General features: G+C 52.2%; 1 protein-coding gene across 4 annotated transcripts in view; it reads right to left on the bottom strand.

Moving 5' to 3' along the window:
* The window catches only part of ARHGAP27 (Rho GTPase activating protein 27), a 37,777-nt gene that overhangs the window by 21,175 nt on the left and 1,979 nt on the right, over positions 1 to 14,623 (bottom strand). For all 4 annotated transcript variants that reach the window (XM_037993441.2, XM_037993437.2, XM_037993438.2 and 1 more), the window contains one exon: positions 13,091 to 13,765. In XM_037993441.2, the coding sequence (XP_037849369.1) occupies positions 13,091 to 13,747 (657 nt within the window). In that variant the 5' untranslated portion in view covers positions 13,748 to 13,765. The remainder of the gene's footprint in view (positions 1 to 13,090; positions 13,766 to 14,623) is intronic.

Genomic DNA, 14,623 nt, shown 5'->3' with positions numbered 1-14,623 from the left:
TTGTCGCCCAGGCTAGAGTGCAGTGGCGCGATCTCGGCTCACTGCAACCTCTGCCTCCCAGGTTCAAGCAATTCTCTGCCTCTGCCTCCTGAGTAGCTGGGATTACAGGCACCCACCACCATGCCCAGCTAATTTTTTGTATTTTTAGTAGAGACAGGGTTTCACAATCTTGGGCAGGCTGGTCTCAAACTCCCGACCTTGTGATCCGCCTGCCTCAGCCTCCCAAAGTGCTGGGATTACAGGCGTGAGCCACTGAGCCCAGCCCGTATTCATTTTTTAAAAATATTATTGGCTGGGTGAGGTGGCTCACGCCTGTAATCCCAGCACTTTGGGAGGCCAAGGTGGGCGGATCACCTGAGGTCGCGAGTTTGAGACTAGCCTGACCAACATGGATAAACCTCGTCTCTACTAAAAATACAAAAAAATTAGCCGGGCATGGTGGCCCACACTTGTAATCCCAGCTACTCAGGAGACTGGGGAATCGCTTGAACCCAGGAGGTAGAGGTTGCAGTGAGCCGAGATCAAGCCATTGCACTGTAGCCTGGGCAACAAAAGTGAAACTCTGTCTCAAAAAAAAAAAAAAAAATTATTTTTGGCTGGGCGTGGTGTCTTATGCCTGTAATCCTAGCACTTCGGGAGGCCGAGGTAGACGGATCACCTGATATCAGACATTTGAGACCAGCCTGGCCAACATGGCAAAAACCCTTCTCTACTAAAAATAGAAAAATTAGTGGGGCATGGTGGCATATGCATGTAATCCCAGCTACTTGGGAGGCTCAGGCAGGAGTATCACTCGAACCCGGGAGGCAGAGGTTGCAATAAGACGAGATTGTGCCATTGCACTCCAGGCTGGGCAACAGAGCAAGACTTGGTCTCAAAAAACAAACAAACAAAAACAACAACAAAAATTCTTTTTGTCCAGGCATGGTGGCTCACACCTGTAATCCCAGCACCTTGGGAGGCAGAGGTAGGTGGATCACCTGAGATCAGGAGTTCGAGACCAGCCTGGCCAACATGCTGAAACCCCGTCTCTACTAAGAATACGAAAATTAGCCAGGCGTGGTGGCGCGTGCCTGTAATTCCAGCTACTCGGGAGGCTGAGACATGAGAATCGCTTGAACCTGGAAGGTAGAGATTGCAGTGAGCTGAGATTGTGCCATAGCCCTCTAGCCTGAGTGACAGAGCAAGATTCTGTCTCAAAAAAAAAAAAAAAAAAATTATTTTTACTTTTCTTCATGTTAGACATTTTCTTTTATTTAGTTTTAAATTTAAAATGTATTTACTTATTTTTAATATCGAGGCAAGGTCTCACTGTGTTTTTCAGGCTGGTCTTGAACTCCTGAGTTCAAGCAATCCTCCCGCTTCGGCCTCCCAAAGTGCTAGGATTATAGGCAGGAGCCACCAGGCCCAGCCTATTTGGACATTTTCATAATAAAAAGTAAAAAAAAAAAAAATTCCTTCAAACTTTTTTACTATTCTCCATCCTCACTGTCGCTACCATATAAGCCTGTGCTCTCCGCTATTTGGGAGGACGAAGTGGGAGGACTGCTTGAGCCCAGGAGATTGAGGCTGCAGTGAGCCATGATCGCACCACTGCACTCCAGCCTGGGTGACAGAGCGAGACCAGGTCTCAAAAAAGAAAAGAAAAAAAGTTGTTCATTATTTCTCACCTGGAAATAGACTTGCCCTTCAGCTTCCCCTGCTCCCGATGTGTTACAAAGTAGTTCCTCTCGCTTTTAGACACAGCTCTGGAGCCGGCATTCTGGGAATAAGGCCACTTCAACATGCCCTGTTCCCCTCTGCTCCCAACTGCGACCTGCTACTGCCTAAGTCAAGCAGAGGCTGGGGCAGCGGGTGGGTAGGACCTGGCTGGCACAGGTGAAAGGCTGTGTCTGAGGTGGAGGCTCCCAGGGGAACCCTGGGGCAGGCTGGCCCATCATGGGACCCCAGGCAGAAGGCAGGGTGGTTCTTGTATCCTTGTGCCCAGGAGCTCAGGGGTCCAAACAGGTGGGCCAGGTAGTCTCTACCTGTAAGGCCAGGGCCCCAAGGAGACAGGGAGAATTCCTGCTGGTGTTTTGACATCACAGACGTCCCATGCCCAAGGCCCACTGGCAGAGACCACCATGCCTTCTCCACTCTAGGGCTCCCCCCACCAAGTGGGGTACTCCTGCAGCTCGACCCCAGCTCTGGGGAGCAAAGATATATAAACTCACTCTGTGACAGCTCAGCAGGGGGAACAGACAGAACCACCAAACCAGCTGCCGCCACCAGACCCCAGCACAGCCGGGACCCAGGGCGCACTAAACCAGCCGCCGCCACCAGACCTCAGCACAACCGGGACCCAGGACGCACTAAACCGGCCGCCGCCACCAGACCCCAGCACAGCCCGGACCCAGGACGCACTAAAGATGCCATCACAGATCATGGGGAAAGACAAACTTGTCAGTGAAAGGCCACAGGACAACTGACTGCCCATCCAGAGATAAACAAATAAATAAACACGTATATAAATAAGGGAGGGTCCACATCTCACTCTGTCCATCCACAATAACCCTCAAAGGATTAAAGATTTAAATTTTTAAAAATGAAGCCATAAATATAATCAAAGAAGGAAACAAAATCTAATATGCTGTATGTATATACATATATATAAGCCTATATATTTTATGTCTATATATAAAAGACTTCAATATGCTGTATGTATATATAAATATATATAATATAAACTATGCTCTGTCTGTATATATATAAAAGACTTAAATACGCTGTATGTATATATCTATAAAAGACTTTGTAACAAAGACTCAAAATATAAAAGCCATAAAATAAACGAGTGATACATCAGACTACATAAGTATACTTTAAGAAAACTTGCATGGCAAAATAATGCTATTAACAGAGTCAAAAGACAATCAGGGTGGGGGAGGGAATTATGACTGGTAATAACAGACAAAGGGCTATTTTCCCTAGTATAGAAAAAGGTACTATAACTCAATAAGAAAAAAACCCAACAACCCAATACAGAAACAGGCAAAGGATATAAATAGACCATTCACAGAAAAAAAAAAGGCACAGAAAAAAAAAAAGGGGGGGGACAAACAGCCCTTAAATATATGAAAAGATAATCTTGCTGAAAAGAGAAATGCAAATTTAAAGTACCATAAGATAATACATTTTATGGTCAGGTTGGCAGAAAACAAAAGTTCGACAACAGTCAGTTGGCAAGGCTTTGGGGACTAGACACTCTAATTTGTGTTGGTGAGGGCAAACTGGTACACGCCTCATGGGACATACCCATCAAATAACTATTATTTACCTTTTGACCCCAAAATCCCACTTCTGGAATTTTTCCTACTTCTACCTGTACGTATGTAAAAGGGTATTCATTATGGCATTGCTGTAACAGTAAAAAATAGGAAACATTCCACGTGCCTGTAAACAGGAGACTGGTAAAACGGATTATTTGTAGTTGTATGGAAGGAGGCACAACCTCTCTAGGCACAGTCTCCAAGATACATTGTCAAAGAAATAAATAAAACAAAAAGTAAACAAGTTTGTTTTTTGTTTTGTTGTGTTGTGGGTTTTTTGGTTTTTTTTTTGTTTGTTTTGTTTTTTTACCTTGTTTTACACACAGGACGGTATTGCTTAAGAGAGAGAAAATTAAGTAATCAGAGTCGTAGTTGTACTCGTTTGTACTCAGAAACTTTGGAAGAATTAAGAAAGAATGAATGAAAGGGGTGACTTTTGAGTTGAGGGAGAACAGAGCAGGGAAACAGGGTACACGTGAGATTTTTACTATAGACTTTAAAATATTGTTTTGACTTAAAAAATATCTGTAAATATACTACCTAGTAAAATAAATTCAAGGCTATTGGCAAAACAGAGGGGCCGGAGAATGCAATTACAACTTGAATACAAACTCTTAAGGAGACTCAAATCAAGCAGAGTTTTTAAAAAGGACTGATTTTGGCCGGGTGCGGTGGCTCACACCTGTAATCCCAGCACTTTGGGAGGCTGAGGCGGGCGGATCACGAGGTCAGGAGATTGAGACCATCCTGGCTAACACGGTGAAACCCCGTCTCTACTAAAAATACAAAAAATTAGCTGGGCGTGGTAGCGGGCGCCTGTAGTCCCAGCTACTCGGGAGGCTGAGGCAGGAGAATGGCCTGAACCTGGGAGGTGGAGCTTGCAGTGAGCAGAGATCGCACCACTGCAGCTCAGCTTGGGCCACAAAGCAAGACTCCATCTAAAAAAAAAAAAAAAAAAAAAGACTGATTTTTAGAATTTAAAATATGTCATTGTACTAGTTGAAGGAGAAGAAATTCACTATTGAGATTCAAATTTGCAGCCTGGAAGGTCAAGAAGAAATATCAAACCTCGGAGCAAAAAGTACACCAAGAATGAAATAAAGAGGCCAAAGATAAATGGGGGGACCCAGTCAGGAGTGCTCATATGCAAAGGAAAGAAAAGGTGGTGAAAGAAACAATAATCAAGCAACAGGACGGGCGCAGTGGCTCACGCCTGTAATCCCAGAACTTTGGGAGGCGGAGGCAGGCAGACTGCTTGAGTCCAGAAATTTAAGACCAGCCCGGGCAACGTGGTGAAACTTTGTCTCTCCAAAAACTACAAACAAAATTAGCTGGGCGTGGTGGCGGGCGCCTGTATTCCCAGCTTCTCAGAAGGCTGAGGTGGAAGGATCACTTGAACCCAGGAGGTCGAGGCTGCAGTGAACCGTGATGGTGCCACAGCACTCCAGCCTGAGTGGCAGAGTAAGACCCTGTCTCAAAAAAATAAAAAATAAAGAAACAAGAATCAAATCAAGCAACAAATAGATGTTCCTAAGCTGAAAAAAGACCGGAGTCTACAGAATGACAGGTTCTGTAACTTTCAGATGAGGGTGCTGAGAAAAGAATCCCCATCGAGGCATGTGCTAAAGAATATGTGTTTGATTAGGAACCCCAGAGAAGAGACAGCTGCCAGTAATGAAATGCAAAGTGTAACAGGAAGAAAAAGGAAATGGATAACCAGATCAGAGGGAAAAAACTGCAAGGTAAACCAATAAATGTAAAACAAGCCAAAGGTAATCAAATCAAGTACAGTAGATCAATTGTTAAACAAAATGTGAACAGATTGAATTCTCCCACTAAAAGACAAAGAGTCAGCTTGGGTTTAAAAATGCAGTGATAGGCTGGGCGCCGTGGCTCACACCTGTAATCCCAGTACTTTGGGAGGGTGAGGCAGGTGGATCACCTGAGGTCAGGAGTTTGAGACCAGCCTGACCAATGTGGTGAAACCCTGTCTCTACTAAAAATACAAAAATTAGTTGGATGTGGTGGCGTGTGCCTGTAATCCCAGTTAATCAGGAGGTGAAGGCAGGAGAATCACTTGAACCTAGGAGGTGGAGGCTGCAGTGAGCTGAGATCGTACCACTGCACGCCAGGCTGAGTGACAGAGGAAGACTCCATCTCAAAAAACATACAAACAAAAAAACCATGAAAATAACAAAAATACAATGGTGATGGGCAATATGAAGAAACTCTATCTCTACAAAAAATACCAAACAAACAAAAAAAATTAGCTGGGCATGGTGGCATGCCAGCCTGTGGTCCCAGGTTCTCAGGGTGCTGAGGCAGGAGAATTGCCTCAGCTAGGGAGGTTGACGCTGCAGGGAGCCATGATCACACCACTGCACTCCAGCCTGGGCAACAGAGGCAGACCCTGTCTCAGACAAAACAAAACAGTGATGTGACATATGCAAGGAATTAGTAGTTTCAAAAAATGATAACGGTAGAAAATAAAATAATGCTAAGCAAGTGCAAAAAAAGGATAAAGTAAAATAAGAAGTGGTCATATTAACAATAGAAGGGCGAAATTTAAGGCTAAGCACTATAATAGGATAAAGAGGGACACTGTGTAATGATAGAAAAGCACAATTTGTACCGACAGAACACTTTAAATCTGCATGCTCCCGACAGCACTGTAGTTAAATATAAAAAGCAAAAACTAGGAAAAGCACCAGAAGAGCTTTATAGAGAAAATTTGAGAGGAAAGTTTAAGAAAACACATCTCTATCAGAATTAGAGTAAAAGACCCCTGCCCCCAAGCAAAGGATACAAAGGAAATGAAAGTTTGAATAATATAATAAATAAACTTGATTTAATGCAGATAGTACCTTATATCCCTTAAATAGAAAATATGCATTTTTCCAGCCAGGCGTGGTGGCGCACACCTGTAATCCCAGCACTTTGGGAGGCTGAGGCGGGTGGATCACTTGAGGTCAGGAGTTCCAGACCAACCTGGCCAACATGGCAAAATCCCCTCTCTACTAAAAATACAAAAATTAGCCAGGCATGGTGGCACATACCGATAATCCCAGCTACTCATAGGCTGAGGCAAGAGAATTGCTTGAACCCAGGAGGTGGAGGTTATGGTGAGCTGAGACCATGCCACTGCACTCCAGCCTGGGCAGCAGAGTAAGACTCCATCTCAGAAAAATAAAATTAAAATTAAAAAAGAAAATATGCATTTTTCTTATATGTCTATGAAAAACTTAGAAAAATCATTTACTTGGTCACAAAGAAATTAATAATAAATTTTAAAAGTGGAGAGTTTACACATCTGGAGAAAATGAATGCTTTCCTAGTAAAATATAAAATGGCCAAAATTAACCAGAAGGTGAGTAGAAACTTAAACTAATTACCACTGATGAGAAAAAAAATCTGCCACTGAAAAAGGCACCAGGTCCAGAGGGTTTCATGAGAGGGAACTGTAGAAACCTTTTGAATTCATCTCTGCCAACACCTTCCTCCTCCAGGAAGCACTCCTGGATTTCTCTCTTGCCAACTAGATTCTGGGAGGGCGGCTCCTCCAACATGCCCCCAACAGCTCTTTGCAGACGCGTCATATCATATCATATCTGCCATACCATAACTGCCATGCCATACCATATCATAACTGGATCTGCTATTCAATTTCTCCTGGACAGTAAGCTACCTGAGGGCAGGAACCATCCTTTATTTTTCATTGCTCCCTAGTCACCAGTACAGCAGCTGGCATTCACTGACTAGGTGAATACTGTAAATGAAAAAGCAGAAGGCACAATCGTCATTACTCTGTGATGTCTCTACAGGAGCTGCCCGACATACTCATAAGAAGGCAGAATAAACGGGAAGAAACCAACATGCTAACAGTCATTCGATTGAGATTTCCTCCTATTATTCAAATATTTGTAATGGAGTTAAGCGATTTTTATAGGGAGGGAATAGTAATTTACACATTTAACTGGGCCAAAGAGTAGAAAGGAAGGGGGAGGCTGGGAGGATTCTGCAGGCAGGCCCTTCTGCTACCTCTGCTTCCTCTCTCTGGCTCAGTCCCTAGACAGACATAGAGGCCTGGACAGGGGCCCCTGCCCCCATCCCTTCATGCCTCACAGGGGACCCCCAGCCAGGAGAAGGCAAGGAGGCAGGGTGGGCACCTGCAGGAGCCTGGGCTGGACAGAAAGATCCTGCAGGCCCAGGCAACAGCTCTGGAAGTTCCCTCAACACCAGAATCCTTCTGCAATCTGGAAACACAGCTTCCCAAATTTTAGCAGGAGCACCTGTGCCCCTGTGCCCCAGAGCCCTAGTCCTGGCAGCCCTGTTTCCCCTTCAATATGAACCAATAGCCGCTGACCTCTCACTCCCTGGCACAGATCCAGCTCCGAATCTCCCCATCATTCAGGCATGGAGCCCTGGCCACATTCCTGGTTAGCAGCTGCCCTCTGGTCATGATCATGAACCTTCCCATTATCCAGGGCCTGGCACTGACCACCCATCCAGGTTGGCATTCAGTACGATGCCCACCCCTCCCTGTACTGGACACAGTCAGCTCTAAGAGGGGCAGAGAAAATAGGTCTATGGAGCTAAGCTATGAGGACGCAAAGGCCTAAGAATGATATAATGGACTTTGGGGACTTGGGGGTGAGGGAAAGGGTGGGAGGGGGGTGACGGGTAAAAGACTACACATTGGGTACAGTGCACACCACTCGGGTGACGGGTGCACCAAAATCTCAGAAATCGCCACTAAAGAACTTATCCATGTAACCAAACACCAGCTGCTCCCCAAAACCATTGAAATAAACATTACAAAAGATAGGTCTAGAGTGAGGCCAACTGATGAGTCTTGGGAAGGAAGTGAGGGGCAGGTGGGCTTGTCCTGGGGCCCATCTCAGGCCCCTGGGGGCTGAAGGGAGCCAGGGACTAAGAAGTAAGAACCAGGCACAGGCTCCAGCGAGACCCCAAGAGATCAGGGGGCCTGCAGGGGAGCCGGGGGCAGGGTGAGGGTGGTGGGCAGGGAGATCTCTGGGGGAACAGCAATGTGGGGTGAGGGTGGGAGGGGAACCCAAGAAGCTGCTGTCTCCTACGTCAGGTCCTAGGCAGAGGGCTCCTGGGACAGCCCGGGGCTGCAGGTGAGCCACTGGGAGGGAACTGGGTCAGGTGTAAGGAAACCGGCAGAGCCACCCCAGGGTGGCTGCCCCAGCTGGGGGGTGGGGGTGGGGGTTGCTGGAGGAGGGAGTGCGATCAAGGAGCTAGCTGGAGTCCCCTCAACTTGGCCTCAGCTTCCTGCTGTTACCAACTCCCCTTGCCAAAGGCCACCTAGCTGGCCCCGAAGGGGGACAGGTGGGCCTGTCCCAAGGCCAGTTCCTTTCTCTCAATCACAGTGGCTCCGGCTGCCCTCGGAGTTTGTCCTAGGAAGTGGGTGCGGGGCCTGGATCCAGAGAGGAGGCCCCCGCAGGTGGGTTTTAGGATTCGGGAAAGGGAGGGGAGAGTGGGGAAACTGCTGTGGCCGCCGTCTAGTCCCCCAGGGGCGAGGGCTCACTCACAGTTCCCAGCAGAGGAGGAGGAATGAAGGCCCCAGGCTCCTTCCAGTCCGGGCTGCCAGCTCAGGTGCGGCGCCTCCAGGGCTGCTTGTATAAGAAGGTGCAGCGGCCTGGCTGGAACTTCCCTCCTAGCGGCCAATGCTCCAGCAACAGGGGCGGGCTCCAGGCCAGCTCCACCTGCCTGGGCCTTCCCACCCTGGGCTGGGCTGGTGACCACACCCTGAAATCCCAGAGTCAGGACCACAGCCACGGGAAGAGTCCCAGAGTCAGGATCACAGCTACGGGAAGAGTTTCAGAGTCCCCTTTATTGCACTGGCTTTGGCCTGGCTTCCCAGGGCTCCCTGAGTGGCCTCTTTGGGGGAGGGGAGGAGTCACCCCTGCTTACCTCCCCCTGTCTCCCTCTCTCCCCTCTCAGAAGGGTTTGCTTCTGCCCTCTCCTGGGCAGCAAGAGAACAGGAGATGCCCCTCTCCTGGGACATCAACTCTTCCACAGCAGGACTGGGCACACAGGATGCTCAGAAGAAAGAGCACATGCCTGCCTTCGGCTTGTACTGTTCTTGCCGAGGGGAACATGGTGGCCAATCCTAAAGGCCACCAGGCTGAAACTGAACCTGGTGGCCAGGGTGGGGCTTTGGGTCAGGGGGCCTGGAACTGTCCTGGACACAGCCACTTCCTGGCTGTGTGAGCTTCATCCTGTCACTAAACCTCCCTGAACCTCTGTACTCAGGGCAAATGGAGGTGTCCATGCCTGCCTTCCAAGCTGCTGGGAGCTTAACCTTGGGTATAAGCCTTTGAGCAAGAGGCCACAGGATTCTTAGCCCCTTTGGGACTGCGTCTTGCCACACTTTGTCCCCAGTGTCCAGAACAGTGACCAGCCCACCCCAAGTGCTCAATATGTGCGACTAGAGTGCATGGGGAGTGACGAGGCTGTAAAACACCATCCACAGCAGGAGCTCCTCTGTTCTGGGGGTCCCTGGCCCTGCCCGGTAGCCTGCCCTAAGCTCTGAGCTGCTGCCTGACAGACGGGAGTCCCCACACACTCCCCAGTGCCCCCATGCCATGCCATCCCCACATCCTGCCCCCTCTGTTCTGCACCCACTTTCTTCTGAGATCCCTTCTCAGCAACGACCTCCTCCCCATCTTCAGCCTCCCCATCTCCTGCCCCCCAGCTGAACCTGGGGACCATGTTTCCATCCATGACCTACACCCCCTCTGGCCACACTGTGTCTCTCCTCCTGCCCGTTGTCCACACGCTCAAATTGCACACTCACTTCTCTCTTGACCACTGCCCTCTGCCTTCAGCACCCCCCGACCAGCTGAGCTTCTAGTGGCCACTTCGGATAAATGTCATATGGCCTTTCTCTCACATGACCTTCCTGTGTGTCCTTCTTCTGGACACTTCTTGGCCTCTGAGCCAGCACTCTCACGCTTCTCTTCCCTTTGTCTGGCACCTAAATCCAGGCAGCCCCATCTTTTCTCCACCCCGCTCCTCCCCAAGTCATCCCCCCCTCAGTAAGCAGCACCACTGTCTGCCCACGAGTGCCAGCTGGGAATCTAGAACTCAACCCGATTTCCCTCCCACCTCCCTCGGCCCCCAGGCCCTGCCCATCCACCTCCCAAACCTCTGTTACCACCACATGCCCACGAGACCACCAAGATCTTTGGCCATTCTTGAAGCCCTGGCCACAGGGATTTTTTTCTCAGTCCCACTCCTGTCTCTGCTAAAAGCCTCACAGCGGCTGCAGGATAACATGCACATTCCTGGCAAGCGCCCATGAGGCCCTGCCCGGCTGGGTACCCACTCTCAACCCCATGCTCCACTCTGAGCCCTGGCCCCATGTCTTCTCTTGCTGGCCTCGTATCCAAGTGGGTGAGTCCCCTAGGACCGTGGCTGTGCCTCAGTCCTCTCTAGATCCAAAGGCTCACCAGGGCTTGGCAGGTATTTAGCTAGTTCACGCCTAATGAACAAGTGAATGGGCCTGGAGGGTCATGGTGAGTAAATGCCACCTGGGACAACTAAGAGCAGGGGTGGGGTTCCCTTGGAGGGCAGGAGCAACTCCCTACCCTGGACTTTGATGGGGGTGGAGCACCAGGGAGACCCACAGCTGCCTCTTGAATAAAGCTCCATGCAGGGAATGTGGTTTTATTGCACCCATCGCACAGGGGAGGAAACAGGACCAGAGATGCAAAGTGACTTGTGGAGGTCACACAGTGAATTAGGGCCACAAGCGGGGCCAGGGAGCTGCCTGTCTCTGGCCAATGTCCTAGCTCCCCCCTGGGTAAGTCCCCTACCCCCATCACTGGTGCCCCTCCCCCCAGATGCTACTGCAACTGGGAACCTGCTGGGAGCTGGAGGAAGGATGGGCAGAGGAGCCACCTGGCAGGCGCTCTGGCAGCCGGGGTGATCCGTCTTCTCAGGAGATGTCAGGACCTGGGCAGTCTCCTTCCTCTTTTGTCCTGGGGCCTTGGGTGTTGGCCCTTGGGCGGACCTATAGAGCCCTGGCTCATAGGTAAAGGGCTGCCACACCTCTGACCTCCTCAACACACACTCTCTGTGCACTCTGTCTGAGCCAGACCCTGGGCCAGATGCGAGGTTCAAAGAGCAAGGCCATTCCCCCACCTCCAGGGACTCCGTTCAGATGGGCAGGCACCCTCCCACCGTCACCAGGACAGAGAATGTGGAGAGGCCCGGAAGTGCGCCACCGGGAGCCTGCGCAGGAAACGGAGGGGTGCTGCGAGGGAAGAGCGCTGGGATCCAACCACCCATCCCAGAGAAGCTGCCTGGCCGGCTGGCAGGGGCGCGAGACAGGAACCCGCCGCGGTGCCCAGCCCCGCCCGCCGGGTGCCGTTCTCCACTCTGGCCACAAGGCGGCGGGCTGCCGCTGCAGAAGCCCAAGGGAAGGCGGCGGAGATCCAGGGAAGCCAAACGAGGACGACCCAGTCTGGGTGGACTCCCTGCTGCTGCCAAGCGCTTCGAAGCCTTACCTCGTTTAAGGCTCACAACCCTAATCCTTAAGTATTGTGCTTACACCAGAGGACGCTGGGCCTGGGGGAGCGTCCTCGCGTGTAAGTGGCTGTCAGCAGCTGGCAGGTGACCCAGCAGAGTCCAGTTCCCCTTTCCCTAGTCTCAAAACCTGAGCTCTGCATTGTAACCAGAGGGGCAGAGGGAAGACCCAGCAGCGGGCCTACGGAGGGGTGTCTCCTTCGTCTGGGCATCCCAGACTCAGTCCTGGCACACGGTGGGCATCAATGTTCATGGTAATGACATCAGGTACAGCGAAAGAAAAATCAGGGGCTCCCAAGGTTCAGAGGCCATCTGTCCACCCCCTCCCTTTGGGCTGAAGAACAAACCGAGACCCTGAGAGAGGAAGGGAACTGCCTCTAGATCATCACACGGCCGGTGGCAGATGGCAGAACGGTTCTGAGCATCCTTTTTTCCCCTCGAGCTGCCCCTCCCTGAAAAGTTCCTAAAGTTCAAAATGTCAGGGTCCCCCAGAGTGTTCTGAGGATGTAAGACGTGCTCTATTTTCGATTTCCCGGATTAACACAACTGGACTCTGAAGAGGGGGGAAAAAACAACCTCACTTAACCGGACGTCTCTCTGAAACAAACGCATCAAGAGTTCTTTAAAAAAAGGAACTGAAATGCTGGAAGCACCCTGAAAGGGAAGCAGACGCCTGACTTTCACATCCACCCTCTCATCTGACCCCAGGATCCTGGGAGACTGGCAACGCGGTTGAGCAGGGGCAGGCCAGCAACCCCCCGTTCTGTGCCCAGATGCGCTTCGGAATACGCAACAGCTGGGACTTGGAAAGATAATATGGGGCACACACCTGCTATAGGTTACATAACCTCCCAGCAGGGCTTGGGGCAGCAGCAGACCATCGAGCTCATTTCCTTTTCTGCAGCGAAACATGAATATTTACACAAGTGCGATAAATAAAGACCATCAGCAGCCTCACATCAGTTCAAGCGCAATTTTGCCACCAATCGGATTACGAAAAACCTCTGGGCTTCCAGGGAACTTTGGGAATTGCTGATGAGGGACTGGGGTCTGCACCGCTCCTTTCGCGGTTGGGGAGAGGGCGCTCATCCGCAGTCTTCAGACAGAGGTGGGCGTCCTGCCCGACGCTGAGCGGAGCGGGTCTCCTCGCGCCCCGGCTCCGTGCGGACACGGTCGCCAGCGCGCGTCCCTGCCTCCGAGTCCCCCCGTCCCCGCTCCCGGGGTGGTACCTGCTCCGCGCTCTCCTCCCGCGGCGGGCCGTGCACGTCCTGGATGACCTCGTAGACGTTCTCTGAGTCGCTGCGCGCCAGGGGCCGCGGGCATACCCAGGAGCCCGCCACGCTGCAGGCCTTGAAGCTGCCGCTGCTTCCTAGGAGGCCGCAGGGAGGCGAGACGGCGGCGCGCGCCAGGTCGTCCAGGGACTGCGCGGGCCGCACGGGCGCCGCGGGCCGCAGGTACAGGCAGGCGGGGAGGCCGGGCGCCAGGCTGCTGCGCTGGGTCGCGGCGCCGCGTTGCGCAGGGCCGCACAAGGAACTGGCTCGGCCTCGGGGCTCCGCGGGGGCGCCGTCGGGGCCCGCGGCCGCTGCTGCGCTCACAAACCGGTAGTCATAGGCCAGCGGCTCGGGAGCCGCGGGGCCTGGGTGGGGACCTGGCGGCGGGGCGGCGGCAGGGTTGCCCAGCGCGGGCAGCTCGCGCACGTACTGCGCGGGCAGGTAGAAGGGGCGGCCACCAGGCTCACGCCGCACGTGCCACCAGTGCTCGGTGCTGCGCCGCAGCAGCCGGTAGCGCTCATTGGGCCGGATGGCCACGCGGCGCCCGTCCTTGCCGGTGTACTCGAAGGGGTGCTCCACCAGCACGTACACGTCCCCCTCCACGTCCGCCGCCATCGCGGCCGCGGCGTTTTCCTGCAGGCAACAAGAAGGAGGGCCGCGGAGGTCAAGACCACCTAGCCCGGGATAGCCCCGCACTCGGGGACAGACTTAGGTTCGAGTCCCGATCCTGCACTCGCCGTTCGCCTTCGGGCCTCAGTTTTCCCATCTCTAAAATGGCAACTTGCATAAAATCACATCTAAGGCTTCCATTCTTACACTCAGTGCTGGAATTAGGACAACCCCTTCGTTCCGTGGGGTTGATTATAAGATTTGGCCCTTGCTTCAGTCCTGCCGTGGGGAGATTGTGAGTAGTCTTGGTCCAAATCGACTACGAGGGAAGCCTTGGCTTTAAAACAAGGGGTGATTGTCTGCTCTAAGGTTGACACCACGCTTGCTTAATAGTTGACTGAGCCTTATTTTTCCCGTCAGTTAAGTAGGAAGAACACCCCATTTACTGCCGCTACCCGGCCCTGTCCCACCTGGACGCCTCCCGCCCTCAGAGAATCCGCAGAGGGTCTGGTAGCACTGCCTCCCTCCAGGAGCTTGCGCCCCGACCCCCTGGTCAGAGTTGGGATGCGGGCTCTGCAGGGGGCCCAGCCAACAGCTCTACCTGGGAGCTGTCCCTGCCCCGCTTAGTCCAAGGGCCTTGATGTAGAGGCCTCTGCTGCCAATGCGGGGGAACCGGTTCTCTCGGTTTCTCTTTCCTTCCCCAGCTGCATCACCACAGACGTGAGCCCGAGCCCGGCCCGCCCAGCCCGGCCCGCACCGCCCAGCCCGGCCCGCACCGCCCCCTCCTCTCTGGCTCTCACGCCGCCTCCTGAGAAAGGCCCTGCCCCTGCGGCCTGCCCACATGCCCTGTGACCTCTACAGTGTCCCCACGAGAGTGGCTCC

Source organism: Chlorocebus sabaeus, chromosome 16, assembly GCF_047675955.1.
Source record: "Chlorocebus sabaeus isolate Y175 chromosome 16, mChlSab1.0.hap1, whole genome shotgun sequence".
Classification (NCBI taxonomy): domain Eukaryota; kingdom Metazoa; phylum Chordata; class Mammalia; order Primates; family Cercopithecidae; genus Chlorocebus; species Chlorocebus sabaeus.
This window is presented reverse-complemented; position numbering and strand designations above follow the sequence as displayed.